Here is a 17893-nt window from a genome sequence, read left to right as displayed (position 1 = left end):
GATTACGGTAAAAATACAGGATGGAATCTTGGAAATTGCAGGTATGATTGAGATGTTTTCTATTTTGTGTGCCTTCTTTTTTGGGTGAATGCATTAGAATGCATTAATGAGGGCATGCACATTTTAAAGTATATACATATATATATATATATTACAATCATACAATGTTGATTGATTAGTTTAACTAGATTCACTTAAACATCAATTGCTTTCCTTTAAGTTATTGATCTGAATAATTTTGTTGTTAAAGGAATAGTTTACACAAGATAAAAATTCTGTCATTATTTACTCACCTCCTTGTTGTTCCAGTTGTCTTTCATCCGTCTGACACAAAGGGTGATTTTATGCAGAATTTTAGGGAGTCACAGTCTTAAGGCCCATGCACACTTCCCGAAAAGTACGTCTTCGTTTAAACACAAAAATAAGTTAAATAAGAGGACGCTTAAGACTACATGTAAAACATCAACTAATATGACATTAATATGTGTTATCAATGATTTCATGTCTCATTCTGTGAGTACAATTCAAACAAGATCAATGTTTAACTACTCAATGTGATTTAAATTAATATGTATGCAGTAGATAACTTGCAAATTGATTTTCTGTTTACATTCTGAATTCAGAGATTATGAGCTTTCGCTGCAGAAGGCACATGAGTGAAGCAGCATATAAAACAAAAGAGTGAATGGGCACTTAAGAGTAGATTTGATTCCTTTTATAAACTAATTAAACCAAAAATTCGCATGATATGGTCTCAGAAAATGTGTCTACAAGTACAGTACGCTCATACAGATGTTGGTAAATTTGTACCAGCTAATAACTGCACGTTAGTGTGTTCATGTTGACTGATCTTAAGGGAATAGTTCACCCAAAAATCTAAATTCTCTCATTATTTACTCACCCTCATGCCATCCCAGATGAGTATGACTTTATTTCATCTGCTGAACACAAAAGAAGATTTTTAGAAGAATGTTTCAGCTCTAGATCCATACAATGCAAGTGAATGGTGCCAACATTTTTAAGCTCAAAAATCAAAAATCAAAAAAAGGGCAGCATAAAAGTACTCCAGATGACTCCAGTGGTTAAATCCATATCTTCTGAAGTGATATGATAGGTGTGGGTTAGAAACAGATAAATATTTATGTCCTTTTTTTTTTAACTATAAATTCTCATCTCTGCTCTCCAATTCAATCTCCACTTCAATTTCACTTTCCCATTCTTCTTCTTCTGTTTTTGGTGATTCTCAGTCTTCATGCATATCACCACCAACTGGAGCAGAGAGGAGAATCTATGATAAAAATTACTTAAATATTGATTTGTTTCTCACCCACACCTATCACATAGTGTCTGAACACATGGATTTAATCACTGTAGTCAGTAATCCCCATGGATTACTTTTCTGCTCCCTTTATGTGGATTTTGGAGCTTCAAAATATTGGCACCCATTCACTTCCATTGTGAGGACCTACAGAGCTGAGAGATTCTTTTAAAAATCTTAATTTGTGTTTTGCTGAAGAAAGAAAATACACATCTGGGATGCCAGGAGGGTGAGTAAATCATGAGAGAATTTTCATTTTTGGGTGAACTATCCCTTTAACTGACTGAACTTGCAGTAGGCAAGTGTTTATCAGCCTTTAAGAAGATTTCATGAAAGCTTGAGCTGTTACAAACCATCAAAACGAACTCAAAAACACACATTTTGGACAGGTTCTAAATGACAGCACACCTGTTCGTTCTTCGATTTCTTAAGAATTATGCAGCGGCCTTTATTAACCACTCATTTTCATTGTAGAGAGAAAAAAAGATGCATTGAAAGTGAATGGATGACTGAGAGTGTCATTCTTCCTTACATCTCCTTTTTGATCCACATAAGAATGAAAGACATACCAGCTTGGAACAACATTAGTGTGAGCAACTGATGACAGAATGTTCATTTTGAAGTGAACTATCCCTTTAATGTCTTTGCTCCTTAGGAAAGCATGAGGAGAGACAAGATGAGCATGGCTACATTGCTAGATGCTTTACAAGAAAATACAGGTAAGTGTAAGCATGTAATTCAATGTCTTTTCATAAATTGTAACAAAATGTCATGCAGCTGCTAAGGATGGGCGATACCACTTATTTTATTTTCGATCCGATACCAATAATATCGAGTCCAATATTGTTGATACCGACACCGATAGCAATACTGACACCTCTATGAAATGTATTTTTATTATATTTTTTATTTCTTGGGATAAAATGGGTAATTTAAAATATTATTTTAGTGAAGTCATAATATTTTTTTACATTTATGAGCCTAACAAAAATTATTGGACTTCTGCTTTGTTTACCCGTACAAAAAATAATCATGGTTTTACTACAGTAGCCAGAGTTTAAACATGGTACTGTATTTAGTTAAACCATAGTTACTACAAAACTATAGTAAAACCATGGTTTACGCCAAAAGACGTGGTTATTACAGTCATGATTACTACAACATTACTTAAGTGAAACCATGGTTAATTTTTGTTTATTATTATTAATATTATTATTTATTAACAACAATTACAGAACATCATCAAAGTTCTAAGAACTTTCAATTTAAATAAACTTGTAACAAACGTCACACAAACACATTATAATAAATGCCACCTTTAAATATGTTTTTATTTAGTGTGAATTTACTCCAGAAGCAGTATCTCTGTTTTTCTCTCATTATTTTCTCCTAAGAAATTCTCATAAGATGAGCAAAAGAAGAAATAGCTCCCATCCTGCACAAGTATTTGCTAATATAACCTAATTTATTTTTATTTCACTTTGAAGCTTATGATATATATTCATGATAACCAAAGAATAATATCTCTAGTTTAAAAAAAAAAAAAACGTTATTAGTTGAGAAGATAGATATTTTTGATATAACATCAGTATCGGAAGTATCAATACTTTAGGATCAATCTACCCATCCCTAGCAGCTGCCAGTCAATAAAACCATGATTATACTGTAGATGTTTATTTGCCATTGTCCAAGGCTACCAGTTGGTGTTGATGCTGAACATATCCAGTCGTTTGTTTCTGTGGATGGCATTCTTACTGTGGAAGCACCATTAACCAACACTCCTCTCCCTGCTGATGTCATTATCCCCATCCAGGTATTGATTGGCCCTGGCAGCTGTTAAATTTGTAATCACAGACTAAACTTATTTAAAACAAAGCTCAAAATTAGGCACTGTAGGCATTAAGGTTTCCAAGGCCCCCTGTAAAGGAAATAGAACAGGATGGCATTGATTGTACTTATCATTTATTAAAGGACATATTAGAGGGATTTTCACCATTATAATTATGCAGATGTAAAAGTAGCCAGCTGGTACGTGATAGCTGTGCAGCGTGTAAACCTCACTCTCCTGGCTTTAGAGATGCACTAGCGACCAATACTAGAGGCCATGGCTTTTATAGCCTCCTTGCTAGCGTCCGACTCCCATGCCGGGGATCGCCGGTTTGAATCCTGCTTGGGGCGGATTGAGTAGGACTGGTGGGACATACGGTGCTTACTGTCAGTCATAGTGAATATTCATACAGATATTCTTGTTGGAAACAGTAAACAAGGGAGAATCCAATGGTAAACACCTCCTATACTGTGTAGAATACAAAGTCTTTGAAAAAGTGCATGGATTGCCTTAAGAACAAGATCGGTGTGAATGGCCCCTTATTTACATGATACAGAACTAGCTGAAGTTTCTCAAAGTTACCCATCAAATAAGTAGCCTTTTGTTTCAGGCGATTGTAGGTAAATATTCACTTCATCCAACGCACTGTTTGTACTGTGTTCTAAGGTATCCCGATAATGTTTTACTGAGTAAGACATCGCTCCAATTGATTCAGTATGTCAGATCGGACATATCAGACTGAATCGTCAGTTTCGAACTGTTGTGCTAATCTGTTTGTCCAAATTCACTGAAAAGAAATGCATTAGAAGAATTCATCCACGAATCTGGCATCACTAGTTATCATTTTACAAAGCTGACAAGAAGATGAGACACACGTCATGATTCATGACGTATGCACTGTGCATACAGTTGTATGGCTGCAGGCGCTAAAGTTTACAATAGCCTATTTATGTGGTGCTTACTGTCAGTCACAGTGAAATGGCACCATTATTATCATTACTGAAACAGATACTTTTGAAGGAAAATCTAAAGGTAAACACTCCTCATCCTAATTGGTCTTCCATTATAAAAGAGGTAGCCATCACAGGTCCTGCAACTGTCTCACAATACTATAATATTTGCAGTGCAATGACAAAATGTTGACAGGTATTTGCTTGTGCATGGTAAAAGAGACACGAGAGCTACTAGGAAAGGAAAATATGACATCTCAAAAACCATTATTCCAATCACTGTAATTTTGAGGTATATTATTGCATGGGAGGTGGTCATTCAAATTAATGTGTCTCACCTTAGAAATGCCAGCAAGATTGTTTACCCATTGTATGTCTTTTTCAACTTGTGTCATTTGCAACTCTGTTGAGCTGTGCATTCATAACAGGCAGCAAAGCAAGCTGCTTTTTGTTACAGCCAAAAGGATTTCAGAAATAATTAGAGGTATACAATTCCACACTGCCCTGTAAAAAACGTCACATGTCGAAGTCAGTTTATAAATTAATCACCCTGCAATTCCAATTACTAGGCTCATAATTGTTCAAATAACCAACAAAGAGATTAAATGCAAGCATTCATTCTCCCTCAGGGGATGTGTGGCCTTTTCTTACAACCCAGAAAATGTATCCTTTTGTGTATAGTGGCCGTGGCATTTTAGGGCCTTGATTTGGCATTTGAAGCTTTTGACTTTATTTGAAAACTTCACATCTGCTACAGGTGGAAGCACAAACCATTAGTGGAAAAAAACTGGATGGCGAGAAGCCCCAAGATAGTGTTGAAGCCGAAAAACCAGAATCATCTGAGACATCAACTGTACCTGGAGAACACATTGAAGATGCTCAGGAACCTGAGGGATATCCTGCAGACCAGCAAACTGTATCTGACTTTACCTCTCCTGAAGTAGGCCCATCTGGAGAACCACCAGCTCAGTCCATCTTAGAGCCAGCACCAGGTACATTGGAGTCTGAAAGTGTTGATGTTGGAGAATCCAAAGATATCAGAGAAGAAGCAGTCATTCAAGAGGCAGTTGAGGACATCGAAAAAGCCAGAGATGAAGTTCAAGAGTTTGCTGACAATCCACAGGCTCCAGAGACTGTCATCTCAGACCAAGGAGAGCAGGTGGAGGTCATCGAGAATGGGCAGCCACAGGAGCTGGAAGGTGAAGGTTATACAGACACTGCTGTGACCGTAGATGAGCAATCGACCTTCGAGCAAACCCAAGAGGTGTTCGACCCTCAGCTGGTGCTTCAAAAGGAAATGGATTTAGAGCAAGCTAAAGTGACCAAGTAGTATTTTGGCCACACAACAGCAACATCCCATGCTCATTCCTTAGCCGCTTAAAGGTGAAGTGTATCACTTTTCGATTTTTCGTTAAAACAATTTTTCATTTCGCAGCTTAATATGCAGATGTCTATAAGTAAGCCATTTGAAGGTTAATTCCCCTGAAATGTGTAAACACTGTGGCTCTATGATGCTATCAAAATGTTTCTTGTTTGTTTAAGCATCTAGATCAGCCCAGCACATCAACAGTGACTCAACCAATGGTGCAAGTTTGGGGTGGGACTAGCTGTTTGTCCAACCAATGAAAGATGTGGCGTATGGTTGGGAAACTATTTGAAAATTCCATTTGGTGACGATTGTGGCGCAAAAATGACACACTTCTCCTTTAATTCTCATAGTTTTACTGTATTATGCATTCTCTTAGCACTAATAAAGATCTGAGCAAGACTTTGTGAAGCTTCCTCATGTGTTGTTTTACAATACTGAGTTAATCAGTGAAAGCTGATAAATGTTTAATTTGTTCTAGACAGAGGTCTGTCACATTGGCACCTACTATGCTTGAAATCTGCAGAATTTTAAATGGAAATTTGATGCTCTGTATATGGTTGCACATTATGTGCCTTGAATTGTAGTAAATATTGTCTAGTGCTGTTCTATCTTGAATGGATATAATTTCCCTGCCCCTTATGCATGGTTATATTCACAATCCATTAACCTCGAAACTTAAAATTTTGATGAAAAATGCAGAGCTTTGGTCGATTTAATGGGAAAAATTCAGTGGGCAAACAGGTCAATTAATCAGCAGTGGAAAACTGTTTTCTTCAATATTTTCTATCCACAGCCACATTGAGGAGATTGAAAGTGAGCCAAATTGCTCTGAATAATCTCTGCACTAATCGGTCACTCAATTACTGCCACCGTGCTGAGACCACTCCAATGGAGTCACTTCCATAAGCAGCCCGATCTCTTCTTAACCAATCTACCAAGCGAACACCTAGATGTGATTTAGGAAAGAGGACTGAGAAAATGAGAGAAATGGAGAGCCCTGTGCATGAGACAGAATCTGTTTACCTGTTAAATTCTTTTTTTTTTTTCATTTTCTTTGCCAATATCGGCAGAAAAACTGTGGAATTCTGTGGAACACATTTAAACATAGTAAGAGTTCAACAGACAGAGCTCAATGTACTACAATCTAATTGGTTGCTGAAAAAATAATCATATTAGAGAAAATATTTAGTAAATGTACACAAGGGTTGCGAGATGCGCTTTCCAATTCTGCTAAAATGTATACGTCACAGATTCCATGTGGAATAGAAAGGAATATACACTGTAAGGGGGAATAGAAACACAGAAGTACAACAGTAGAGCAAATTACATTCTCTATATGTGTAAAGCATTTAATTAACTAACTTCATAGATATTTGCAGAGAAAATAAGGCTTGTATTTGTAAATGTCATTTATTATAAAAGTGGACAGCATACCTACACAAAAAGAAAAAAGAGAACTAAACAAACAATCAAAAGACCTTGAGAAAGAGCTCCAGTATTCAGACCTAGTTTTCAGTAAAGACCTCCATATAATAGAGCCTACTACATTTGTCTTTTACATATGTACTCAGGGCAAAACACGTTTATTTTAACTTAAGGACCTCAGAAGAAGGCCATAGGCCTGAAACATAACCTACTCAAGTATGTAATCTCTAATGTTTCTATCTATGCATTGCTTGATTTCATGTGTGGTTGCGTAACTGTGTCCGATAGCAATTCATAGCACACATTTGTGTTGCATTCTCAGTGTTGCCACTAGCGCGCAATAGCATAAACTGTCTTGTTCTATGTTCAGTTGTCTTTTTTAGGTCAGCTATTGTCAATTGTGAGAATCTTGCTGAGCAAATTAGTTAAAGTTAGTTAAAATGTCAACATGTTTACAGCTAGACATTTGAAGCTAACTCTACCCCCTAGAGAACTGAGGTTTGTTAACTGCAAAGTAATGCACATACGTTCAACATGCATGTGGTCTTGTCCGAGCATTCCTGCCTACATTTACATAATTATGTAGAGCATGTTTCTGGCCTATTTTAGTCCTTAAAATTCTAAAAACAGAAATTTGGCCCAGTCTCACCATGTTTAACAAGCCTGATCTCATTAATATAACGTAACTGGCAACAATTAAATGTATCCCAGCAGTTCCGCGATTAAATATCCACTGTATGCCGCTAAAAGCAAGTTACATTTTCTCCCAAAAAGATGAGGTTTTTAAGGTTAATGCTCTATCGAGTTTTAAATCAATAAAACCTACTTCCCTTCTCGATACCTAACCAATAGTGTAATAAAAAGCAAATGTGACATGAAACATTTCAAATGTCAATCAGCTTTAGTTCATTTATAGTTCATTTGACCAGGAAAATGCTTTGATGCGTACAACGATAGTTCAGGATAGTTCACCCAAAACTTAAAATTCTCATCTCATTTACTCACCCTCATGCCATCCCATATGTATATGACTTTCTTTCTTCAGCAGAACACACAGAGAGATTTTTAAGAGTAAAAAAATTACTTACATTTGTATCTGTTTCTCACCCACACCAATTATATCGCTCATAATTATCATATGGATTACGTCTATGTTTCCTTTATGTGATTTTTGGAGCTACAAAGGTGTAATCACCATTCACTTGCATTGTAAGGACCAACAGAGATGAGATTTTCTTCTAAAAAATGTTGTTGGTGTTATGCTGAAGAGAGAAAGTCATACACATCAGGGACTACTTGTGAGTGAATAAATGATGAGGAAATTTGAATTTATGGGAGAACTATCCCTTTAATACCTTTCAATTATCACCTGACTTGTTACGGGAATTTGATCCAACCACAAACCATGGACTGTGGAGCTCATTTCACTTCAATCTTTGGAGCAAATTAATGACTTTTTGTTTAAGAACATGATAAAACTAATAAAACTTGATATATATATATATAAAGAACATGATAATACTATTGTTGGTAATGCTTTACAAAAAGGTTCCATTTGTTAACATTAGTTAACATGAACTAACAATGAACAATACTTATTGAGCATTTATGAAACTTAGCATAAGTTAATGCACTATGAACTAACATGAACTAATATTAAACTATTGTGATTTTATTAACTAACATTAACAAAGATTAATAAATGCTGTAAAAATATATTGTTAATTGTTTGTTCATGATACCTAATGCATTAAATAATGTTAACGAATGGAACCTGATAGTAAAGTGTTGCCCTTTTGTTTAAGAAACTGGTAAAACTAGACATTTTGGCACTTGTTTGGAAAAAATAACCATGGGCATGCAAGTCTCTGTTTGCTCCCTGACAGTGCTGTGATTCAAAGAATGGGGTTTAAGCCATGCTGGGTTCTTGAGGTTTGGCCTCGGGTTCTTCCATGGATTCTGCGGGTGTTTCGCTGCTGTAGAGGTAGTATGGAGGGGTCTGTCGCGCTTCAATGATGAGAACTCCCTCCGGAGACATAGAGGCAAAGACAGTGAGAGGGTCCACATAGGCTGGAATCCTGAGAAGATGAGGAGTTAACAATTATGAGAATGTGGACCTCAATGTGAAAAGCTTTTTGGATTTTGTCCTACAGTTACATCAAAAATACAAAGCAAAATTTGACAGAAAGACTAGTGTAATAAAAAAATTCTCGGCAAACTTGTCTGTGACATGTAAAGCTGGCAACTCTCAATGGTAGTTTTCAAATGATACTACTTTTTCCATTTTCTGTAAAGACACTATGGAACAATATGTATTATAAAATCAGCTATAAACAAAATTAAATAAAACTGATATGGAAAGGACATGGGTGCCTGCAGGATTTCATCTGAGGATACGCACAGAAATCAAACAATGTTAAATTTTCTCTTATCAGCTTACAGCTCATTGTGTTGTGGATGTTTGTATCGTGATAAATACATGCACTGTAACAATAAAATATATTTTAAATCATAAGAATCGTCATGATTAATTATTTTCATGTATTTAATACAGGATATTTTACCCCAGATTTTAAAATAATCCTCTTATATTTACCTGAACTGCTTCAAAATATTTTAGAATAATTTCCAGACACTGCTGGTCCACAATAACCATTTGATATTTTATTAGTGTTGCTCTTTTAGTGGTGGCATATGATTTGTGGCCAGTGTGTATTTTATTAATAATTATATGTTTACGTTGTATACACTAGGGGTGTAGCAAAATTAGATTTTTGGGTGGCTGTGGCTCAGGTGGTAGAGCGGGATGTCTACTAATCGCAAAGTTAGTGGTTCGATTCTCGGCCCACATGACTCCACATGCCAAAGTGTCCTTGGGAAAGACACTGAACCCCCAAGTTGCTCCCAATGGCAGGTTAGCACCTTGCATGGCAGCTCTGCCATCATTGGTGTGTGAATGTGTGTGTGTGTGAATGGGTGAATAAGCGCTTTGAATACCGCTAAGGTTAAAAAGGTGCTATATAAGTGCAGACCATTTACCAATTTTAGGTAATAGTGTGAGGTTTCCATGGTAACATGGGCTGGCCTTTCTCACAATTCTCAGTTTAGAAAGCAGCATTAACCATGTGATCATGGGTCGGAAAGTAAGATATAAAGTTTGGGATCTAAATAAAACTAATGTTAGAAAAACCTCTCAATTCACATGTGAAGTGACAACATTTTATAAGATGTTTACAAGATAATAAATAATATAATACCTTCTAAAATAACTGGCTACAATGTAAATGCTGTTAGCAGTTGGAGCCAGCAACTATTTTCATGGCATCTAAAAATGCAGCGCTCCCATGAGAGATGCTAAAAACACAGTTAAATGTGATGCAGTTGTCAAAAAAACAAACATCTAGTGAATGTTTACATGGAAAACGCCTGAAAAACAGCACGAGCGGACGCAAAAACACATTTAGTTTGAACACCCCCTTGTTCACATGCAGTAGCAGTTATAGCTTGTTTGGCGCCCTGGGCGAACCCCGCTTCAACAAGCCACCTCTCCAAACAAAATGTTGCCCTGGGCGAATGCCCATGAAGTCCATGCCTAAAGCTGCCACTGTTCACATGACACAGCACTAGCTGAAGTTTCCTCTCAAAAAGACTATGCATAAATTTCCACTTTATTCAGCACTGTTTGTTCTGTATTCGTAACTATCCTGATACTGTTTTACTGTGTGAGAAACCGCTACAAATGATTCAGTTTGAAGATAATTGTACTGAATCACCAATCGATTCAGACTGTTTTACAAGCCCGTTTGGCCAATTCACTGAAAAGAACCGAATTTGCGAGTGGATTATTCATTCGTAAATTGGACATTGCTAGTTCTTTTAAACAGCCAACGGGAATACGGTACATGTTTCATGATTGATGAAATGTAAATGTTTCTTAGGTCAGTCGGAACGCTCATGGTTCACACAGTGCGTACAGCCATACAGCTGTAGGCGCCACTGGGAAAATCCACCCGCTGGTATAAAGCCCATAACAAATAACTAAAAGTTCATTCGCCTAGAAAATTAGTCCCACTGCTAAAAGGACAATTTAGACATTTTTACAACTGAAACGCCACACAATTTGTAACAGGAATTTATATTAGTGCTTTATCAAAAAAACAGGTTTTACATATCTGCTTTTATACCCGCACAATGCCTCGCCCCATAGACTTTCTTTGTAAGTGCATAAATGTTTAGTTTGCTTTTACAACTGAGGATCAAGTCAAAATTGTGGTCTATGCTTTTTTGTTTCCTCAAAAGTTAACTTGTTTGGAACCCAAATCCCTACTTTAGGAACCACACAGTATAGGCTACTATTCCAAACTAAACAGACCCAGACTGATTACTGTTTCATCTCAGGTTTAAGGTTAATATTAACTCATGCAATCATGGGAACTGCAGACACATGCTAAGCTTATTTCCAATTTGGTTTAATTTTCAACAAACTACATTTTCTCTGTGGCAGCTTGTGGCTAGTAAATAATTTTCAGTGCATTCCATGGTTTTCATTAAAATGTTCTGCCTGCCATCACTTGCGTTAAGAGAAAGAGAGACAGAGAATGAGAAAGAGAGAGAGAGAGAGAAGGCAAGAGGGTGAATAGAGAGAGAGAGGGAACCTTGCTCCAGGTGCTGGGCTCAGAAATAGAGTCTGTTGCCAATTATTACAAATGGCCTCCTGATGCAAAGTTTATCACCACAAATTTCCATCTACACACTAGTCTAATCATCCAGCAGGCAAACCGTCTGCATTTTTTTTTTTAATGAGACGAATGGGATGCCTTTAAGGCAAGATTACCATAAATTCATATCTACTCTACAGAGAAAGGGTGGAACTTGTTTTTGACATGTATGAATGGTGATATCATATAAAGTCACTCCTTACTGGTCTTCTATTGCAACAGATTAGATGTGAGGGAACATTTAGGACTGCGTTAGATACTCAAGTGGTGAATGCAGTGTTTTGATGATGCTTTCTTAAATAGTCTTAAATACTTGAACTGTTTTAACTGGAAATTATTAATTATCGCTATCAGCAACAGGAGCATCGGACCGCGAGTAACTGTGGACCTGAGTAAAAAACGACCTCACTGAAGGGGGCTGGGAAAGTCTGTTTTGATAGTCCATTATGTTATTATGGTAACATTTTATACTATTTACATGATTAGTAGGAATAAATCAATGCAAGACACTTTCCATGCGTTAAAAACAAAAAGGTTTAGTGGTGCCCCATCAGCAATATATTACTATAATATACTGTATATCTAAATGCTATTATTCAACATAATTAAAAACTGCACTAGATTTGTATTCACGTCAATTTTGCTTTAGTTAAACAACAAAAATATATAATTTACTTATCTTCATTGCTGTCAAATGCCTACATAAGGAACTAGCTTCTAAGTATGGTTGCAAACTTTTGCCACACGAATACGGGATGCTTGACCATATCGAGCGCTTCAATATGGGAGAGCCTCCATCAAGCATTTTGTCGCCCAGCCAGTGCATTTTCATTGCATTTGAACATTTTGCTGCTTCAATACAGGATACAATGCCTTCAATATGACACCGGGATGTCCCGGTGTATATGGGACATTTGGCAACCCTACCTAAGGCATCATCCTAACCCAAGCCCTAATTTGGAAAGCTCTACATAGACAGCAGCTCCATGTATCATCAAGTGCACGCAACACTCACAATTAATTCTATCAGGGTTAATGACATGTTTTCTCAAATAGGCATAAAAACACATAGTACACATAGCGAGCTACCTACCTAGACAGCATTCTGGGTTTGGAACCAAGCTGTTTAAAAACAAATTGTGCCTTGGGAAGGACAGTCAAAGAGAACCCAACAGAAAGGGAGAAAAGAGAGCGAGTCCCTGAGCTCTGTATGTCATCATGGCCAAATAAGGTTGGACTAAAGGTTCCACAATTGTTGCCAAGCTTCTGTTGAGTTTATATAAACCTAAGAATGTAGCCAGAGCTGACTTTAGTGGCCTGATGCTATTCAATTAGCACCGCAATGCTACAGTCCTGCATTACCATGAGTTACTGTGTCAAATAGGGTGTAACAACTAGGGCTGACCCTGCACTCCCCTTCCAGAGTCAGTGACTGACTTTGCTGCTCTGTTGCTGAGGAGCAAAAGGCAATATTAGATTACAATGGACCATGGTGTTGTCATGGTTTTTAGACATGGTACTATGGTAGTACCATTGTTTTTGCACATGTACCATGATAATAGTACACTGTTAATCTGGCTGGGTGTAAGGGGGGGCTTAAGGTCCAGGCTTACTTTGTTTTTCTGTGTACTGGAATGGTCATTGGTCGACCATGTTGCCTTTCAAAGTATACTGTACTCTATTGACTGTGAGCGAATATGAATGTGTGCAGATGATGCACAGATGAGGACTGTCCATGTGTCAAGACAATCTGGGCCATGCTTTTATTCATAATACCATGTAATACCATCATCATACCATGATTTAACAGCTACAGTTTTTTCTCATTAGACTTGTGTTTAGTTATGGCAAAGTTTCAGTCGATGGAGGCATCGATCATGGATTGGAAACATGTAGTCGTATATTGCTAGAATACTAAAATAGTCTTGGATTTGTTCTATTAAACTCTCTCAGTGTGTCAGAGAAGCTGCATGGCAATAAAAATCAAATCACTTTGTCTCTTAATAACTGCAGTCATCAGAGCCACATGAAGTCTTACTGGAGCAAGAGATTTCTCTTTTTTATTTTATCTCTAACGTTGATTCTTCTGTACTGCTAGATACCATCCGATTTGATTCACTAAAGAGCCAGAAGAACAAGCAGAGGGGGTGGGTGGGTTTGTTGGTGTAGGGAATGCTTTGTGCTGCTTGTAATAACTCCTTGTAACATTCCTTGAAAAGTTGCTTCATCATTCTGGAAGGTTCCAAATCAGAAAGTTTTGATACAATTTGTGATACTTACTGAATTTTCTTTGTGAAGTTTTTGGTAACAATTCCGCCCTCATCTTGCTTTTCCTCGTGTTTCCCTGGTGAAAAGATAATGATAGTTGTTAACACACAGATCGATTATGATCAATATTCTGAATTTATCAGCTTTTTGATATGATTTTATTTTAAATGCACGTCAATAGGTTGAACAAGTATCTATCTATCTATCTATCTATCTATCTATCTATCTATCTATCTATCTATCTATCTATCTATCTATCTATCTATCTATCTATCTATCTATCTATCTACCTACCTACCTACCTACCTATCTATCTATCTATCTATCTATCTATCTATCTATCTATCTATCTATCTATCTTATCTATCTATCTATCTATCTATCTATCTATCAAGAAAGCCTGTATAGAAGCTTCTAGGCCTCATTCACTGCAGCTGTTGGACACTAAATGCCAGTCATGCCATACTGTGTCTCGACATGGCCCACATATCTACAACAAACAGCTCTCCAGAGCACACTACGTAATCTATCACACATCACACACGCACACATCACACACGCACACACACACAAGTGTGTTTCCATGTTTTATGGGGACTTTCCATAGACATAATGGTTTTTATACTGTACAAACTTTATATTCTATCCCCTAAACCTAACCCTACCCCTAAACCTAACCCTCACAGAAAACTTTCTGCATTTTTACATTTTCAAAACACATAATTTAGTATGATTTATAAGCTGTTTTCCTCATGGGGACCAACAAAATGTCCCCACAAGGTCAAAAATTTCGGGTTTTACTATCCTTATGGGGACATTTGGTCCCCACAAAGTGATAAATACACGTTCACACACACACACACACACACACACACAACTAATTACTTACTATCAATATATTCACAATCTGTGGTTTCAACAACTAACATAATTCTAGCTAACAACTGGCATAAAAAGGCCTCTGACGCATGCTGATTCCAGCATGTTCTATGAACTAAATAAATATATTACCACATATAGTTGTTTACCTATTAACATACTGTGCAATAGCCTTTCCCTATTACTGTAAACAAATACTTAAAATGCTTTTTTGACATTGCTCTCTATCCAAGTTGAGCCTATCAACCACAAATGATCTCATTTACTCACCCTCATGTTGTTTCACACCCATATGATTGTTTTTCCTTGCATGGAACACAAAAGAATTTGTTAGGCATAATGTTAGTCTTAGTCACCATTCACTTTCATTGCATCTTTTATACAAAAAAATGAATAACATCTCCTTTTGTGTTCCTTGGAAGAAATAGTTTAGGAAAGACAAGAGGGTGAGTAAATTATGACAGAATTGTTATTTTTAGTGAACTGTCCATATAATGGTGTGCTGATTTTCCAGGTGTTCCAAAATGTAAAGGAAGTTGAGAATTCTGTGACAAGGCCTATGGTAAAGAACATGTAGGTCTTGCTTTGATATCCCTGTGTGGACACTTTTAGAATTAGGTTGTGTGATGTTTATAAAGTCTTATTGCCCTCCCTCCCTCTGTGACTGAGTGACCCAGCTGGCATACCAGAAGAGTGTTTATAAAAATCCCACCGCATGGGGCCTCTGCTCTCTTCTGAAACCTTAACTTCTACGGAACTCTCCATTTGAAGTCTAATTTTGTTGCTTATGTGGTGTGAGTGATTCTTAGTACAGAAGCAGTTCTAGCTTGTATGGCGCCATAGGTGAAACTCCCTTTAGCACCCCATTAACAAAAGTTGTAGTGGGGGGTGTAGGCGCCCCGTGCTGCCCATGTCGCTAATGCCTAAACCCGCCCCTGTCTTAGTGTATCTCAGCAGGTGTCTGAAAATATGAGCTATTGTGCAAGTCATGTCAAAGGCCTTCCGTACTCAGAGATTCTGAATTGTGGTAGACCTGCATACACTTGTATGGAATAAATATGTTATTTATGGTATATGTTAAGGAGTGACTGTTATACAGTATGAGTGCATTATTTTAAATAGAAAACTGATACTTAATCTGTTTTGTGTGCTCTATGCTCATAAAGCATATACACTTGGCATATATATATATATATATATATATATATATATATATATATATATATATATATATATATATATATATGCAAAGGTTTTAGGCACTTGTGAAAAATGTTGCATAGTGAGGATGTCTTTAAAAATAATGCCATAAATAGTTTTCATGTATCAATTAACATCATACAAAGTCCAGTAAACATAAAACTGAAATCAATATTTGGTGTGGCCACGTTTGATGTTAAAACAGCCCAAGTTCTCCTAGGTAAACCTGGACACAATTTATTCTTGGTTTTATATATATATATATATATTTATATATATAGACCTGGCACATAGGCTGGTATTGTGTTGGTATGACCTTACTAACTAATGTGTAGAGGAATGATGAATTCATTTACTTCAAAGAATACCATGGCACTACAATGTTTTTGAACATGTCCCATGATACCATGGTATTATTTAAAGTAGCTTGGAGTACCATGTAAATACCATAGTACATGAATATGGTTATCATTCAGTACCATGGCATACACAGTGCCAGGGTGTTACCATCTGATATCACTGTACCATAGTACTTCCACAGTACAAAATTAATGTGCATGTAGTATCTGTTATTTGAGAATTCTAAAACGTTCTATAACTAATTAAACTTATTTTTAAGTGTTACCAAGTTGTTGTTTTTTTCTGGAACACATTTGTTTTCCTCACCTGACACCTCTACAAAGCCGTCTTTAGTTTTGATGTTAAGCTCCTCTGGTTTGAAGCTATGCACGTTCACGCACACTTTCCACGGCTCGTCTGGGTTGGTCAGGGGCGCGCTGGCTCTGCGAGGGGTCTCGCTGTACATAGAGCTGAAGGCCTGCGGCGCGCCCATGCTCGTCCGCGGGAAGCCCGTGCGCAACGAGCCTGTCCATGGCGCGTCGAGTCGGGTGCTCAGTCGAGGTCGCGCCCAGCCGGGCCAGTCCATAGATAATTCGTCGGGAAATGGTGGCAGTCCAAACTCATCGTCCATAAACCGCGAAGCGAGCGACTGTTCCCTGAAGGGATCCCGTGGGTTTCTCTGTCGGTTGCCCATTGTGTAAAAATCCCCCTCTGCCATGGTGAAACTTGGGTTCAGATGAATTTGTGGTCCAAAAACTTTTCTTGTCCGAGTACTTTCAAATGATTAAAAAGAGCGCAAAACTGCTTCCGTTATAATTTCAAAACAAAGGAACGCAAAATTGGCCTGAACAAGTTTCCAGGCGCGTAATTACGCACCAAACTATACGCGTATCACCGGGGTCATGTACGTGTTCACACGTTTTCTGACGATGCAAGTGCTGTTTCCACTGGTTTATATGTGTTTTTACCGTGGAGCTACCGGTCTACAAAGTCCAGAAAGTCTGCGGCGACATACAACAGCTGACTGAAGACACTCCCTATCCAAGTTTAGACCCCAGGCTGTGAGTGGCTCCACCGGACAGCGACGGGTCCAATCTTACCCTCCCCCAGGTGACTCATTCACTTCATATAGAAAACTACTAACGCCTCAAGGCCAGAGAGGAGTCACACAGTAATATGAAGAACGCTAATTATGTTCTAAACACAAAATATGACGGAATACAACATAGACATGTGGCATCTCCTATCAATCTTGAGATGAGTCTCTGTATTTCGTCATGTAGGGTAAAGCCTAAGAGTAAGGTCATGACAGGGGTAAACTAATGCAACATACTATATTTCAGGATGATAGTGACAGAACCAAGAAAAATAACCCAATCAAATTTATTAAGCATATTAAATAGAGTCAAAATAAGACTTGAAAAGTTTTGCAGGTTTTGCTGGGGAAGATTGCGCCATTTATAGCATAAAACACGTTGCAACATTCCCATGTGCTCTTTTCAATCACATAGAGCTAGAAAAACAGCTAGAAAATCCCACTTATTGAATATTGTGTCACATAAAATTTGTGCAGCTTTCTGGATACAAATGGTGTCTTAA

The 17893-nt window shown here is 37.4% G+C and overlaps 1 protein-coding gene across 1 annotated transcript; it reads right to left on the bottom strand.

The window, feature by feature from the left end:
- Positions 1–6825: 6825 nt before the first annotated feature.
- Positions 6826–17321, bottom strand: LOC127640974 (heat shock protein beta-8-like). Its single transcript, XM_052123714.1, has 3 exons — positions 16622–17321; positions 13889–13952; positions 6826–8968 (listed from the first exon to the last, which is right to left on the bottom strand). The coding sequence occupies exons 1-3, from the start codon at positions 17010–17012 to the stop codon at positions 8800–8802; spliced, it is 624 nt and encodes a 207-aa protein (XP_051979674.1). The 5' UTR covers positions 17013–17321; the 3' UTR covers positions 6826–8799.
- Positions 17322–17893: the final 572 nt, after the last annotated feature.

Source organism: Xyrauchen texanus, chromosome 4 (assembly GCF_025860055.1).
Source record: "Xyrauchen texanus isolate HMW12.3.18 chromosome 4, RBS_HiC_50CHRs, whole genome shotgun sequence".
Taxonomy (NCBI): domain Eukaryota; kingdom Metazoa; phylum Chordata; class Actinopteri; order Cypriniformes; family Catostomidae; genus Xyrauchen; species Xyrauchen texanus.
This window is presented reverse-complemented; position numbering and strand designations above follow the sequence as displayed.

Bases quoted from the DNA above. Each gene is read 5' to 3' on its own strand.
- LOC127640974 (XM_052123714.1), bottom strand. From the start codon at position 17,012: ATGGCAGAGGGGGATTTTTACACAATGGGCAACCGACAGAGAAACCCA. The intron at 13,953-16,621 runs GTGAGGAAAACA...TCTTTTCACCAG, and splicing joins CGGCTTTGTAGAGGTGTCAG to GGAAACACGAGGAAAAGCAA. The intron at 8,969-13,888 runs GTAAGTATCACA...TCATCTTCTCAG, and splicing joins AACTTCACAAAGAAAATTCA to GATTCCAGCCTATGTGGACC.